Source organism: Talpa occidentalis, unplaced genomic scaffold (assembly GCF_014898055.3).
Source record: "Talpa occidentalis isolate TD23 unplaced genomic scaffold, MPIMG_talOcc4v2.1 talOcc4.5, whole genome shotgun sequence".
Lineage (NCBI taxonomy): Eukaryota > Metazoa > Chordata > Mammalia > Eulipotyphla > Talpidae > Talpa > Talpa occidentalis.
In genome coordinates, this window is record NW_023604861.1 from 137,309,747 (window position 1) to 137,325,272 (window position 15,526).

Sequence of the window (15,526 nt, forward strand, 5' to 3'; positions counted from 1 at the left end):
GCGCGGGCTGGGGAGGGGCGGCTGGAAGCTGCTGGGGAAGGCCGGGGGCGGGGCGCGCGGGCGCGGGCGGGGGCGCGAGCGGGCGCGGGGGCGGGCCCCGCCGGCCCCGCCCCGGCCCCGCCCCGGCCCCGCCCCGCGCTCCGACCGCGGGGCCAGGCGGGCGCGCCGGCCGCATCCCCATCCCGGCCGGCGGCGCGCAGCGGGGGCGCCGGCGCCATGGCCCCCTCCAGCACCACGGGCTCCACCCTGCTGCAGCCGCTCAGCGCCGCCGTGCGCCTGCCCATCGACCAGGTACCGCCGCCCGCGCCCCCCGCCTGCCCTCGCGCGGGGCCGGGCCGGGCCGGGCCGGGGGCCAGGGCCGCCCTGGACGCGGGGCCGCCCCCGGCCCGCGCCCCGCCGCGCCCCCCGCGCCCCCCGCCCCCGCCGCCGGGGCTCCGGCATCGACGGCCCGGCCGGCCCGGCCCGGCCCAGCGGCGTGCGCGCCCGGCGGCGGGCGCGGCCGGGAGGCGCCGGGCCCCGCCGGCCCCGCCCCGGCCCCTGCCCGGCGCGCGCCCCCTGCGCCCGGGCGGCCCGAGGGCCGGGGCGGGCGGTGGGCGGCGGGGCCGGGGCGGGGGCCGGGCCGGGCCGGGCGGCGGGGCGCGAGCGCGGCCGCGGGGCGGCAACAGTTGGGAGCGCGGCGGGAGGAGGCGGAGCTGGTGCCCCCCGCCCGGCCGGGCAGTGCCACCCGGCGCCGCGCGCCCCGGCTCGCCCCCGCGCCGGCGGTGCGCCCTGCGGGGCCGGGGGCCGCGGGGCGGGGGGGCCACGCCGGTTCTGCTCGGGAGGGAAAGTTTGGGAGTCCCGGCGCGCCGGGCGGGGGGGGGGGGCCCAACGGCCGTGCCCGCCCGGCGCCCCGAGCCGCCGCCGCGAGGCTGTCCGGGGTGCCCTGTCCGGGTGCCCGCGGAGGGTCCCCGCCGGGCCGCCCCGCCCCCGGGAGGTGTGCCGTCCGCTGCCGAGGCCTCTGTGACGCAGGGCTCCCCGTCCCCCCAGGTGCCCCAGGTGCCCCCAGGCCCCGCGACCGAGGCCGCCAGCGGGACCGTCCAGGACGCCGCGCTTGGCTGCCCGAGAAGCCCGCGCCCCGGGGCGCCACGGCGCGTGCCCCGCTCGGACCCGAATTCCTTTTTTAAAAAAAGATTTATTTATTTACGCAGCAGGAACCGGGCGCCTGAAGGCCTCGCCTGCCCTTTGCGCATAACTTCTGGCTCCCGGGCAGCTGCGAGGTGCCTGCCCGGCGGGGGACCCGGTGCCGGCTGCCCCGGCCTGATGCTGGAGGAGAATGGCCCCTCCGGCCAGGGATGCTTCCCCGTGAGGCGCTGTGTTACTCGCCGCGACTTGGGGTCCTCCCTCCCCTCAGCCGTGGCTGGTTCTCACTTTTCCGAGCTGCCGTCCAGGTAGACCTTCGAGTGGATCGCACCCCCGACTTCAGCAGGTTGCTGCCAGGGCGCAGCCAGGGAGGGCTGGTGTCTGTTCAGAGATTTTTTGCTGATGAGTAGCGAGGGGGAGCCTTACTGCACCTTTGCGTTGATTTTCGGGAGGCAGGTGTGTTGGTCTCTCCCCCCACCTGGCTGGACTATCTTCTTTCCTAGGCTGCTGCTGCCTTTTAGCTTATGTAAAGCTTGTAACTTTAAAGTGACAGACATCTCAGCCATCCGGAGGAAGTTCTTTTCAGAGCTGAAATAACCGGGCGGCAAGGCCAACTGACAGGACTTCGCATTTCCACCGTCCTCTGTTCCCCAGGCCCTGACATGTGCCTGGACAACCCCTTTCTCTTGGGGCAGCTGCCTTTGAACAGTCACCTGTGTCGTGTTTTGATTTGTTTGCTCTCCTGCAAGCCGTCTTCGGGGTGTTGACACCACAGGAGCCCTAACTTTTTTTAGTGATAATAAATTCTTTACTCAAGGCACCAAAAATATTGAATTTTTTTGTTGGTAAAGCTCTTGGAATAACCTTAAAAAAAAAACTCATATTGTAAAATTGGATGCATAAGTAGTCATTTAGCCATTATTTTAAAATTGAGCAGAATAGAAAGTAATTTTTGTAACCTAGAAATCGTTTCTGGTTGAAAGCCTGGGAATTGGTTGTAATCAAGTGGTGTGATTTAACAGGAGAAAGACGAATCCCGAAATGAAAAGTGTGAAAATATAACTTGTTATATGTGAATTTGGTCTGTGCTAATTAACAACGTTTTGGAAATTCAGGAAGTTAGAAAAGCGGTTGTTTGATGTCAGAGGAGGAGAAGGACCGTGGGGCTGGACAACCAGCTTCTCTGTCTTACGGGGTGTAGCGTGCAGGAGTGGGGAGGACTGGCAGGGAGGACGCGGCCGGCCTGGGGCAGAGGCGCGTGCTCTGGGGAGGCCAGCGAGGCGAGAGGCAGAAGATCTTCTTCCTTAGGGCTCCGGATTTCTTTCCTCAGAAATCCAGTGACCTTGTGGTAACCGTAGTATTTGTTCAGGAGACTTTAAATTGAGATAAAAATAGAAAATCTAGTATCCAGCGAGGTGAAGTATTGCTTTGAGGTAGGCGATAGCTGGCGTCTGGAGCTCCCCTCTGGGCCTCGTGCAGGGCCGCGGCGTCCGGGGAGCCGCGGAGGGGTGGAGGCTGGGTGGTGGTGGGAGGGCCTGGACACGGTCAGCGCCTGCAGAAGCCCTGACCCGGGCGTGCCGTCCAGTGCCCTCGGGTGGCCGAGACCCTGCTGTGTTCTTTGGTAGCTGCTGATGTGAATTTTTTAAAAGACCCCAAAGTGAGTTCCAAGTCAGAGAAAATACTAATTACCTGTCCCAGATCAACCTCTTTTTCTGTTTTGTTTCTACCTCATCTCCTCCTGCACTGGCTGTCATTTGCTTTCTCTAGGCGTTCTAAGAGGCTGCAGCTCCTGCCCAGCCCCCTTCTGTCTCCTGTCCCCCCTGAACCATTTTCTTATTTCCCACGATGCTGTGATGACCGTGAGGCTGGAGGTGCATTTCCCTGTGATGGGTGCCCAGGATGGCAACCTTGGCAGAGGGCCAGTTGGGGACGAGAGGTCTGTGCACGCACCAGCTGTCCTGAGCGTGGCCCCTGTCCTGTTGGGGGCAGGGGAGGGCCACGAGGGAGACCCAGGACATCTGAAAGGTTGGGAGGAGGGAGAAAAAACTGGGTGGGGGCCAGCCTGCAACCTGTTAGGTTACTAATCCTGCAAAGTCAGGTCGTAATTATAATGTAACACCTTCTAGTTCCACATCTCTTCCACATGCCTGGTATTATTTAATTGAATCCTTACAACAACTTATGTAGTCAGGAAAAATTCAAGGCCTGAAGTGTTTTTGCTGCTGATATATATGTGTGTGTGTTTCTCCATGTGTGTATGTGTGTGTGTGTATATATATATGTATATATATATGTTTTTTAAAGGATTTGAAGATTTATTTATTTATTTATACAAGCACTGGGTACAGTCAGAATCGCGGGAGGGTGAGAGAATCCACCGGAGCCAGAGCGGGGAGCAGAGCAGGCAGAAGGACCGAAGCACACTGCTGAGGGGAGCAGCGGGCGGCAGGAGAGGTCTGCGCGCCATGCAGGACCCTCCTCCGGTGGCCGGGGAGCAGCCGGGGATCGAGCCGGCGCTGCAGAGGCTGCGGGCAGCTTCGAAACCCAGCGCTAAACCTGCTGCGCCACCGGGGAGGCCCTATATATATACATATATATATAAAGGGTTTATATATGCATACAAGAACTGGGGTGTAGGCCAGAGTTGCCGGGCGGGGTGGGGGGGAGTGTGTGTGAGAGGATTCACCAGAGACAGAGTGGGTTGCAGAACAGGCAGACTGACTGAAACACACTGCTGAGGGGAGCAGCGGGGAGACAGGAGAGGTCTGCTGCGCCATGTGGGTCAGCTCCTGGGCTGGGGACCAACTCAGGCTGCAGTGGCTGCCGATAGCTTGATAGCGCCGAGACTGTCACCCCTGTGCCACCAGGGAGGCCTTTTTTCATGTATATTTTGAAGTATAATATGAATAAAGTAAAAATGTATTTTATATATGGTATTAAGCACTTGAATAAAAGGTCAGCTTTAATCTATGATTTAACATGGCAAATACTTTCTGTAGATCGTCATTTAGATCTGGTTTGCCAGTAGTTTTTGGAGAGAAGAGAGAATGGCTTCGCCAGTCACTGAAGTGCTGGTGGGAATGGTTGGGATGGGGAAAACCGTGTGTTGTGTGTTGGAGAAAGCAGTGTGGAAGCTTCTAGAATCCTTGTTTTCTTTTGGGCCCATTTGTTGATTGACCCTCCCAGTGCCCCCCCCTGCTCCCCACCATGCAGACAACCAACCAAGGGCATTGTGGGGGGAGGGGCTGTTGAAAGCCAGAGCTGCTTTAATCCTCCTCCAGTTCCTTTTGCTGCTGAGCCCCATTTTACAGGGGGGGAGTGAGGGGGCCCTCTGAGAAAATGACGTAGGAGGAGCAGGTGGACGGCCACCAGATAGGCACATCAGGCATTTGTTTTCTGTTAAGTGGCATTGAGTGCGGGAGGGGTGGGACCTCAGTATATGGATGTGGAACCCCGTTTCGTCCCTGTCTCTTTACACCCAGGGTGAGCATAAGTCCTCATAGTGAGAGCCCCGAGAGCTGGGCCCCCCTGCTGGAGAGACTCCTTCTAAGAAGGAAGGCACGTGGGACGGGACATCTTGAGTCTGTATTTTAGACCTGTCAGTCAGCTAATTTTGGACACGTCACTTTACAGAAATGGGTGCCCTCCCGTGATAAACGTGCGTTGTGCTCAGTTTTAAAATTCCACAGTTCCGTGTTTCATTAACTGAAGAAGCCGCCCTCAATTCTCGGTTGGAGAGAACTAAGTGAACCCTCCGGGGAGGAAAGCAGACCAGTACGTTTCGAAGAAGTTGTCAACAGTGAGAGCAGAAACCATCCTTCTGCTTAATCAGAAGCAGCAGACAACACCCCTGGTGTGCTGGGGCTGCAGTGGGGGGCTATGTACCCCGCTTCCCTCGCCGTGGGGTTTGCATGGGAGCAGGGACGGGCTCGGGTTTCTGACCTGTCCCTGGGGCTCTTGGGCAAGTTACTGGATTTTTCTTTAAGCCCCAGTTTCCTCATCCGTGAAATGAAGGGAATGATAAGCGGCGCCTCCTGTGGGGGGCTCAGGGCCCCGCGGGAGGTGCTGACCCTGTGCACGTGGGACGTGGCCCCGTCTTTACACATTGTGAGCTCCTGCTGGACGGGGTTTCCGTCTGCGTGGCTGACATCTGTTCATCTGCCCTCCATGTCTAATCTGGAGCACGGCCCTTCAGGAGGGGACGTGTGCCGCTAGGGCTCGGTCATGTGATTAAAGTCGGATTAACGTTGAGTTTTGACTTTGGAGTCCTAAAGTGGTTTTTCTGCTTCCTGGCTGCTCCAGGAGTTCTTTGTCCCGCTTTAATGCTCCGGTGTTCTGACTGCCCCGCAAGCACAAGGAGCGCCATCTCTGTTGGCGTTGATTTTCAGGATGACTTTCCTGGAAATCATCAAAACCACAGGCAACAGGGGAGCAGGTGGGCCTGCCCGACGTCTGCGAGTGCGGCAGGTGCCTGGCCCTGGGCGGGCGCTTGGGCTGAGCTTTCCAGTGACCTGGTAGGTGCTTGTGTGGGGGTGTGGGGTGTGGGGGGAGCTGCTGTCTGAAGAGACAGGATGAGGGGTGGGGCGTGGGGCAGGCCTTAGCCAGGTGCCCTTCCTTCTGCGCTCGTCCATCCTGGCCTTCCCAGGCCCGCCTCTTGCGTGTTCATCTTTTTTCAACTCCCATCTGATGTGGCTGTTTTCTTATTTGTACCACAGAAGCGTTTGGGATTTGGCTCTGTTCTGGCATTTGTATTTCGCTTACTGTTACGGGTATCAGGCAGGGTTCTGGTGGGAGATGGAGTGAAGTAGGTAACCAGGGAGGCTTTAGGTGATTTACTAAGATCGGGGCAGGTTTGTGGGCATCAATGAGGGATGATACTGCCCCTGGCGCCTGCGCCGCTGGGACTGGAGGGGCAGAGGGGATGGGAGCAGAGCCCCGCGGGGGACCAGGCCGCAGGGGCCCCTCATTCTGCTGCCTGAGGGACACGCCAGCTGTGGGCAGCCCCGCGTGCTCGCCCCGTCATCTCTCTTCCATGCCTGCATTTTGAAAGGGTTCTTTGTTTCATCAGATGTGGAAATGAAAATGGGGTGTAGCTTTTAAGTGTTTGCCTGAAACACTTAAAACAGTTAACGTGTCTCCTCCTTGGCAGGATGCAGTGCGGCTGCACCCTGGGCCTGTGACCTGGATCTGGAGAGTGACCCGCCACGTGCCCTGGCGGTCCTGGTGGGGAGCCAGTCTTGGCCTCGCCCGGCCTCAGGCACACAGGTACCTCTTGCCGGGGAGACAGGCGACCCCCACGGTGTGGCAGGTTTGGCTCCTGCTCCTGTACCTCCTCCGCCAGTACAGACCCCAGTTTTTGAAGTCCCTGACTTGGACCAGTGCCCCAGCAGGAAGGTGGCAACCCCTCTCTGGTGGCGCTGCCGTGAGTTGCTCTAAACACAGCGTAACCGCAACTTCCCTGCCCTCCCCGCCGCCCCGGTGCCCGGGCGCTCGTCCGTCCATCCTCGGGCTGTTGTTCGGTTGTGATTTGGGTGTAGACATGTGGAGGGCCGAGGGGGTGTCTTCACTCTGCCGTCGCCTCGCTGGACCCCCGGGTGCATCTTTCTTAGAAAGGAGTTAGTGGGGACATTTGCCCCCTTTCGATGGCTGCTTGTTGGCGCCCTTCCAGCTCAGAGGCGGGGCACAGCGCCTCGGTCCTGGTCCAGGTGGTTTGGCAGCCCTCGTCGAGGAGGCCCTGGGGCTTCCTCCCGGCCCTCGCCACCGCCAGCTCCTGTGCACTCAGTTTCCTGCGGGCTCCACGTCCCTGAGGAACGGGGGCCTCCCCTCACGTTTGTGACCTGCTAGGCCCATCCGCGGCGTGGAGTGTGTTGGGGTAAGCGGGACTGTGATGAGGGGCGGGAACTGGCGCAGCCTCCGCTTGTCACTAGCTCTGTGGCCTTGACGCTGGCTGGCCTTCAGCGAGCTTGTTTCCTGCTCGGCTGGACGAGCAGGTGGCGGGCCCCGCCTTGCACAGTCTGGTCAGCACCGCAGAGGTGGTGCAAGTTAGTCTGACAGCTGGTGTCGGTTGGCTCGCGGAGGTGGTGCAGGTTAGTTAGCTGAGGGGGGTGGTGCGGGTCGGGGCGGCACGTGGTGAATGTGCGGTCCTTGTGGGACATGGGCGAGGGCCGAGGTGCTTTTCCAGGCATGGTGGAGGACCCATGTTGTGTGAGCTTCCGCCGGTCCCTCAGGGTCCTCGCTGCCTGCTGGCCCGCCACCTGGCCCCATGTCACAGGTGACTGCGTGTCAGTGTGCTAGATGTGCAGCTGTGAAGAGGATCGTGGCTGTGTCCAGTGGGGTGGTTTCCAGGCTTTCGGGAGCACAGCTGCTTGGGGGTTGGTCGCGGGGAGGCTCCTGGCCAGGGGGCCCGCAGATGGAGCTGCTGGGTCCTGGCTCCGAGGGTCCTGCTCCCGCAACACTCGGCTTTTCCACTCTCTCTCACTGTCCCGCACCTCCCGGACAGGAAGGCAGATAGTGGGAGATTCGTGGTGACCCCCCTGGACCCTGCTTCCCGGCGTGCGCCCTGCACCGTCTCCCGCTGTTCTGCTGGGGGAGGCCTTGGGAGTGGGCGTCTCTGCTGGTGAGGGCAGTGAAGGGCCGCCTGGCTCCTTCGGACACCTTTCTGACCTTTATTTCTTCAAGAGGGTTACTTAAAAGAAGTGCACAGCGTTGCAGGGTTGGCGGGGATGGGACTGAGGACTCCAGAGGGGACGCAGTCTCCTTGGAGGTGCCTGCGCGCAGCTGGATGGCCGCACGTCGGGGCGGAGCTGAACTGAGAGCGACTGGGAAGAGGCGTGATCAGTGTCGTCAGGAGACGCCACGCCAAGAGCCTGTGGACTGCACTGCACCTTAGTCCACACGGCACAGGGCATTGCTGTCCTTTCCGGGGAGACCTCCAGAGAGCCTCTTGGGACATGTCTTGTCTTGCAGGTCCCGACCAGCCAAGCCCGGGAGGCCTGGCTTTGGGAAGCAGCGGTGAGTGCCTCAGCACAGCCCCGACAGCTCAGGGCAGCGGTGCCCTGTGAGCTGTGGACAAGCAGAGCCAGAACACCTGGCCACCGCGGCCATGGGCCTTGCTCCCCGAGACGCCCACTGGGAGGGCTCGCGGCTCCTGCCTGGGCGGAGGACAGACGGAACCTCCTTTCTGTTTGAATCCCACAGAAATGGCTTTCAGTTTGGCAGGTTGTCTGTGCTAAAGGAGGTTGTGGAAGGTCAGAGTCGTGGCGCGAGTAATTGTAGATGAACTTAAGATGCTCGGGGCCGCGTACATTAAAATAAACAGCTCCCTGATTACACACATAGGCCCAGAGGTCTCAACCTTTCATTTTCTTTTTGAAACTAAATTATAGCTGGAATTACAAGACATGAGAGACACCCCGTGACACTCACCTTGCTGACGCGGAGGGGAGTGAGAGGCTCTGCCTTTTGCAAAGCTACTGGTTGCAAAACCACTTGTCTCCCGGGTGCTCAATAAGTAACTGGATTAATGGATCTCAATTTACAGTATCAAGTTTCATAGATAAATGTGAAGACTTGCAGTTGAGTTCCAGAAATTAATTGCCTGGAAGGAGAGGCGCCGGAGCCCAGCATTTGGCTTTGTGAACAGCCCTGAGAGCTGCTGTTGATGACACAGCGTGGCTCATCTGACCAGGCCGTGGCTGGGGAAGCGGGGAACGCCTGTGTCAACCCCTGTTCCCCTGCCCTGCGGACCAGGCAGGGGCCAAGAGCGGGTGTCCCTGCAGATGCCGCGTGGGGACATCTGAGGTGGGGACAGCGTGGCCACGGGGCAACCCTGCTCACTCTACTGATGGTTTCTGGAGCTTATTTTTTAAGGGAAGTCACAAATCTGAATTTGTGTGTTTCTTAATTTGAATGGACTTTTTTATTACTATTTCAGCTATATCATTTTTGTTGAGGAAGTGGGTTACAATGCTGCATGGTGACTTTGGGATACAGGTGCACACTTGCGCACAGGCCTGTGAGCACAGCACCCTCCGCCAGCACCCCGTAGTCCTGCACCTGCCGTGGGCCTCTCCTGCCCCCTACCCCGCTGGCAGTGCAGGGAAATCTGAATTATTGATGCAAATAAGGTCTTCTACATTTATGGCTAAAATTCTCTTTTCTCTGTAAACCTGAACAGCACACCCAGCCAGACTTAACTGATGGGCCACAGGCAGTGGGCAGCGGCTCCGCTCCAGACTCAAGTTCCCCTTTCTGCTCTGAGACTCGAGGGCTGTTGACAAGCCAGGCTCTGATTCGAGCAGGATGGTCAGCACCGTCCAGGGCTGGACCGCAGCCTGCGCTGGTGGCAGTGCAGTTCTTACATTTCTTCAGTTAGTAATTTCATCCTTCAACGGCTGACAGTTTTAAATTAAAATTTATCTCACTCATTTTTTTCATCTTGGAAATAATCTTGAAAGATAACACTGCGTTAGAGTGGGGAGTTTGGAATGCCACACTACTATCATTTTATTCATTGTGCACATCCACTAGTGCAGTTATTAATTGGCCGCTGCTGTCAGGCTATTGTATGGCATGTGACAAAGACCCGCTTCTAGCGAGTGGAGGGTAAAGCAGCGTCTGCAGGGCCTTGATGGCCTCATGAGCCCCTATCAATTATTCTTTTTTTTTTTTTTCAAGTGTATGTTGACTTGTGTGATAATGCTCAGACTTTGGAGTCAAGTGCAGCCTGCCGTGTGCCCCTGGGCGTGTCCGCGTGCCCCTCCCCGGCCGGCCTCCGCCCTGCTGGCACAGCTGCTCCCGCGGGCCGCACGCCAGGGGCAGCCGCCACCGGCCCTCTGGGGCCCAAGTCACGCCGAGGGGCGATGGCTGGAGTCCGTGCCCTTGGAGATAGCAGAGGGGCCCTATTCCAAGGTTATACTCCTGGTCCTATAATGGCATCCCTGTCCGTTTCCTAGCGCAGGAGAGTGTCTCTTCTGTTCTTGGAAAATACCTTTAAAGCCTCCTAGCAAAGAAAAATCTTGGTCATTTGACCTCACAACATTGAGATTTGAATGATAAACTAATCAGAACAGAAGAGTAGAATTTTGGTTGTTCTCTAAGTTCATTACAATTTTCAGTGTGAATGGGAGGGATGAATTTTTTAAAGAGCTAGTTTGTTTTTGAGGCGTAGAAAATCAAATCCGTGGGAAATACGCTGCCCCGGGAAGGCTCTGTCACAGTCAGTCTCACCGCGTGGGTCTGTGAAGTCATCTGTAGAGGAGCTGGGTTAGGACTTGGTCCTCGACAGGTGACATTTGAGTAGGTTTTTGTAAATTTTTTTTTTCTTAATTCTGTTTGGGATTTTTTCCAGCAAAGACAGTGGCCTGGAGTGGAGCCGGAGGGCGGGTCTGGGGTTGGGTCCCTTTTGGCACTGATTTCATTGAAGGCGGGAACCTGGAGAGGGTGGCGGTGAGAGCCTGCTCCTCCCTGCCTGTCCTGCAGAGGGCAGAAGAAAGGGGCCTGGCCCACGGCCAGGGCTGGGTGGGGCTGTTGGTCGGTGCGCTGTGCCGTGGGGCTAGCTCAGGTGCAGAGGGGCGGGGGGTGGGGGGGGTGCGGTCAGCTTGAGACCCTGGCTGGCCTGGAGTTGGGAGACCGGCTGGTGCTGGGCGGAGAGGACAGGCCTCCCGCGCGGGCTGCGTTCTGCTTGTCCAGCCCCAGTGACCAAGGGCGCTCTGGGCGTCGCTGTGCGTGGCCGTTGACGGGCTTTCAGTATCACTCAGACATTAGGAGTTGGGTGGGGACGCTAGGAGGGCTAAGTAGGTGCCTCGGCCCAGGATGCGGGGAGCCAGTGCCGCCGCACTCGGATTCCAGTGTCGTGGGGAGAGCCGGGCCCAGTGTCGCAGCCAGTGAGTGTCAGGAGGGGCTCAGCTCCAGTAGGGGCTGCCTCGGAGCGGCCCAGGGACTTAGTGACGGGAAGATCATCAAGGTTTGCTTTTCTCATATGACTGTCGTGATGCAGATGGCCTGGCTGCTGGATGGTCCCCCTCTGCAGCACACAGAGACCCGGTTCCTTCCACCCCTGGTTCTGCTCCCTGGGGCCTTGGCCTCAGGCCGCCGTGCTCAGGGCATGGCCCTTCCTCTTGAAGCTGCTGGCTTTTTGGTGTTAGTTTCTGAACCCTCCAGCTGCGTGGGCCTGGCAATTGGCAAGGCTCACGGGTGATATTGCGCTGCTGTTCCGGCCACCAGACTGCCAGACCACGGAGACTCCCGGGGGCCAGCGGCCATGGTTGCTGACCAAAAGGGCGTGGTGTGTCACCTCCTCTCGCGTCCTCTTTGCTGGAGCTTGGCTTGTGGCCGGAGGTGCAGCAGGAGGCGGGCGGGCAGGTTGGCACGGAGGCCCAGCGCCGGCTCTGGGTCTGTAGTGGGCAGAGTGGAGCGGGCAGAGCAGAGCGGGCTGCCCGCACCCTGGGGTCATCTAGGAGAGAACAGGGCCAGCTGTCATGGACCGCAGATCTTGAAAGATACATTCCCTGGCCTCGTGTGTGGAAGTGCCTCTTGCGGCTGGGGAGAGTGTGCGGAGGAGAGCGTGGCAGGCTCCCTCCTTCGGTAAGTGTCGGTGGGTGGGCTGGCTTGGACGAGACTTTGGTCACAGGGATTTGAGAGGGGTGGGCAGGCTGGTGAGTAGCTGATATAAATCAAAAGAAGGTTCTAGCAGTTCAGATCCGGGCGTGGGCTCAGCAGAGGCCGCAGGAGCAGGCTGGCCTCTCAGTGTCGGGAGCTGTGGGTTCAGGGAATGGCTCACTGTGTCCTCTGCCTGGCGCGGCCTGCACAGTGGCCCTCCCTGGGCTCTGCCTCCGCTGCCAGCCACTCTGGTGGAGTAAACCTTGTCTGGGACATCTGGGTGGGCAGTTGTTGGCTACTACTTTTTTTTATTTTATTTTATTTTTTTTTTTATTATTTTTTTTTTAATAGAGGCATGTTTTTTATTTATTTATTTGTTTGTTTGTTTGTTTTGTTTTATACATGCACTGGGTACAGTCAGAAGCCGGGAGGGTGAGAGAATTCACCAGAGCCAGAGCGGGGAGCAGAGCAGGCAGAAGGACCGAAGGACACTGCTGAGGGGAGCAGCAGGCGGCAGGAGGGGTCTGCGCGCCATGTGGGACCCTCCTCCGGTGGCCGGGGAGCAGCCGGGGATCGAACCGGCGCCGCAGAGGCCGCGGGCAGCTTCGCAACCCAGCGCTCAACCGCTGCGCCACCGGGGAGGCCCAGTTGTTGGCTACTACTGAACGGAGAGCTTGGGGCAGCTCTTCTCTGGGTGACGGTCCTCGTGGGGGTCCGCCATCTCGGGGGCCCTTCTGGAGTGGGCGGAGGTGGACTAAGTAAGCCTTTCGGCTCAGGGGGACATTCCGTTCTTTTTCACATGCTTGGATGCTTTAGTAAATTACGTATTCACACCCCTGCACCTCTGGTGATCCTTACCCCTCCAGATCGTGGGCCGGTGAGTGAACACCCGGTGCCCCTGGGAGCCTCGCCTGCCCTGCTGCTCTGCAGGGTCAGGTCCCCAGGGCCACCCTCCACGGTGCTGTAGTGTTGACATACTTGGTTTAAAGATGTATTGCTTTATGTCTGTATTATTTCTGATATGTATTAAAAGTAAAACTGCTGACTCTGCAATAAGCACGCTTTCCAAGTTGTACAATTGGGGCAGTGGTAGGAGCCACCAGTCGTATCCCGAGTGCCCAGGCTCGTGACCCAGCGGAGGCTGCTCTGCTGCCCGGGGAGGGAGCAGGTGTGAGAAGAAGCACAACCGGAGGACAGGGTCAGTGCTGGACACGCGCCGTCCGCGTGGGCTGTTTAATCAGGCTGCCCGTCAGGCTTTTGGACAGATGTCTGTGGCGGGTGTTGTGGTCAGCCTGGAGTCAGCGGGCACTGCCCGGGACAATCTCAAGAAATACTGTGTCTTCTGGAACTCCTGAAATGCCGGACAGTGTCCTTGACTCATTTCTGCAGATATTTGTTTCCTTTCATAGGTGCAAAGCAGATGGGAATTCTCTTAAAATATCCTGTGAGGAAGAGCATTGACTTTAGGTTCAAAGTGAGAACACAGTATGTTGGCATAGCCCAGTTCTTCCTTTTTCTCTTCATATTCTTGTGTATTTTTATTATGTTTGTGTGATTCAATGTGGATATCATCGTGTGTCAGTTTAAGATTTTTCTCTTTGTAGTTGAGAAGCTGATTGTTCTGCTTTTAAATCATTTGCACAAGATGTATAGAATTCCCAAAGCTTTTTCATTAAAGAAGGGTCATATCTCACTACTTATGTGGAACTAAAAAACTGAAAATTGAATAGTGTTCTTCAAGGTTATTTTGTTTTTATGTTCTATTATGAGTGATAGAATTATAGAATAATATAATCCGTTATTTACTTAAAATTTGTAGACATTTGACGCAAAGGATTAATGTTCTTAAAATTGCCAAGTGAATGTTAAATAAATGTCTCCATGCGCATTTTCATGCATCTGTTCTCCTGTTCTCCAGCCATGACATCATTCTACCCTTGCACGAACAGGCACGCTGTATGTCCTAACTGATAAATATTAATATGTAAATCATCTAGGTCATTTTACTCCAAGTTAAATGTAGAATGTTTGTGAATAGCTGAAAGTTAGCATGCACACATGAGCAATAAAGATGAACGGTGGGTGGTCTTTGTATTCTTCTGCTGCTCAGAAACAAGGCTGGCCTGGGCTGTCTGTGTGCTCGCTGACCACTGGAAATAGCAGGGGGCGGATGCCAGCCTCTGATGGAGACTCCTGACTCTGGAGGCCCCCCAGCTGGTGGAGCCAGCACCTGCAGGGCCCCAGGGTTGATCTGTGCTTTCCTTGCACTTGGTCCAGGGAGCGGGTCTTAGGAGGAGGCCTCTGGTTCAGACACCCTCATCAGCTCTCTGAGGCTGCCTGCCAGGTTCTCCCTGCAAAACCCCTGACTCCCCCAGACCCCAAGTCGTCCCCTGGAAGGCACCATCCTGAGCTGTCCACTGTGGGTACAGGCATGGGATAATGGGACTGGCTGGGGGCCACTGCTGGGGGCTGGCCTGGCTGGCGGTGGGTGGGATGGGACGGAAGGGCTGCGGCTTTGGGAGTGTGGGAAGGGGCGAGCGTGGAGGTTCCCTGTGCTGGAGGAGTGTGATGCCCTTGGACTTTGAAGCGGAAATGCTGAGTCAGGAGCCCTTGCACTTGTGAGCCCGGCGCTCAGGGCAGGCCTGGCTGGGAGGGCGCCCACCGCTTTCAGCAGCGCACAGTAGCAGTCTGTGGGACTGGTTCACATGATAAGGAAGCTGAGAGCCAGACAGATGTGCCCTTTCTGGGATTACTGGGGATGGAAGTTGGAGCAGGACACAGGGAGCGTTGGGTCTGCGCCAGGCCTGTGTCTCCTCTCGGGCCAGCAAGGCCGGTCGGCAGCTGGACATTCGGGCTCTGCTTGGATGCCTGGAGCCGCCGGAGGCCTTGCTTCCCCGCAGAGCTGTCCGTGTATCGGAACCGCGCAGACAGCGTGCGCCCTGGCGCTGTTCTTTCTGGGAGGGAAGCTGGGTGGGAGGGGTGGCCAGTGGGCTGCAGTGATGGAGCTGCCCTTTCATCTTCTCCCAGGTCTCTCCCCCGCCCGGCCCTTCCTGCCCGACCCATGGTCCTGTGAGCTACCCCCGCCGTGCAGCGCCTGGCTGAGGCCTGCAGGGTTGGCTCCGCAGCAGGAAGCCTTCGACATACTTGGCAGCCACACCTAAGATTTCCTGACATTTGGCCAGTACTATCGATGACTTCAAGTTTAAGCGGCTGTCTAGAAATTAGTCCATTGTTCTCTAGAAAATAGAGTTTAAGCTAATGATATTGAGGGAATCTGTAGTTCTTTCTTTTTCTTCCCTTCTGCTAAAGTTCTTGACTTATTTTTAGAGCTTTTTGTACTAATTCATCTTCCCTTTTTGGGGTAGTTTACTTAAAAAACCAGATTTGCAGGAGACACAACCCTATGTGCTTGTAGAGAATGGGGTGCCCCCCCCCAACTTTGCAAGTCCGGAAAACTTGGCCAAGACCGCCAAGACTTTGGAATCTGGGCTTTATCATTTCCTTGCTTTTCTTCAGTTAACCACAAATTATGTATTTTTAACCAACATTATGTTTAATTTTGCTCAGCTTTGACTTTTGACCTTGACAGATGCAGCTCAAGGTGTGTTTCCCTTCGAGCCTGGTATCGGCCACAGCGCGCTGCGGGCATGTCTGTGCCGACCGGCTGCGGCCACAGGAGCGCTGGGCCCGCATGGCTCATCCTGTCCATCGGGCCCCCTTCCCGCTTCCTGCCCACCGCTGACCAGAGCCGCCTTGAGGGCCCCGTCCGCGCCAGAGCCCAGTGTCTCTCGAGGGTTGACGCTTCCAT

At 57.6% G+C, this 15,526-nt stretch overlaps 1 protein-coding gene across 2 annotated transcripts in view; it reads left to right on the forward strand.

Moving 5' to 3' along the window:
* Positions 1-215: 215 nt before the first annotated feature.
* Positions 216-15,526, forward strand: part of MBOAT2 (membrane bound O-acyltransferase domain containing 2) — a 54,021-nt gene continuing 38,710 nt past the window's right edge. Inside the window, exon 1 of one of the 2 annotated variants that reach the window (XM_037528553.2) lies at positions 216-291. In XM_037528553.2, coding sequence (XP_037384450.1) covers positions 217-291 — 75 coding nt within the window. In that variant the 5' untranslated portion in view covers position 216. Of the gene's footprint in view, positions 292-1,304; positions 1,428-15,526 lie in introns of those variants that run through there. The other variant, XM_037528552.2, reaches the window with a different exon arrangement.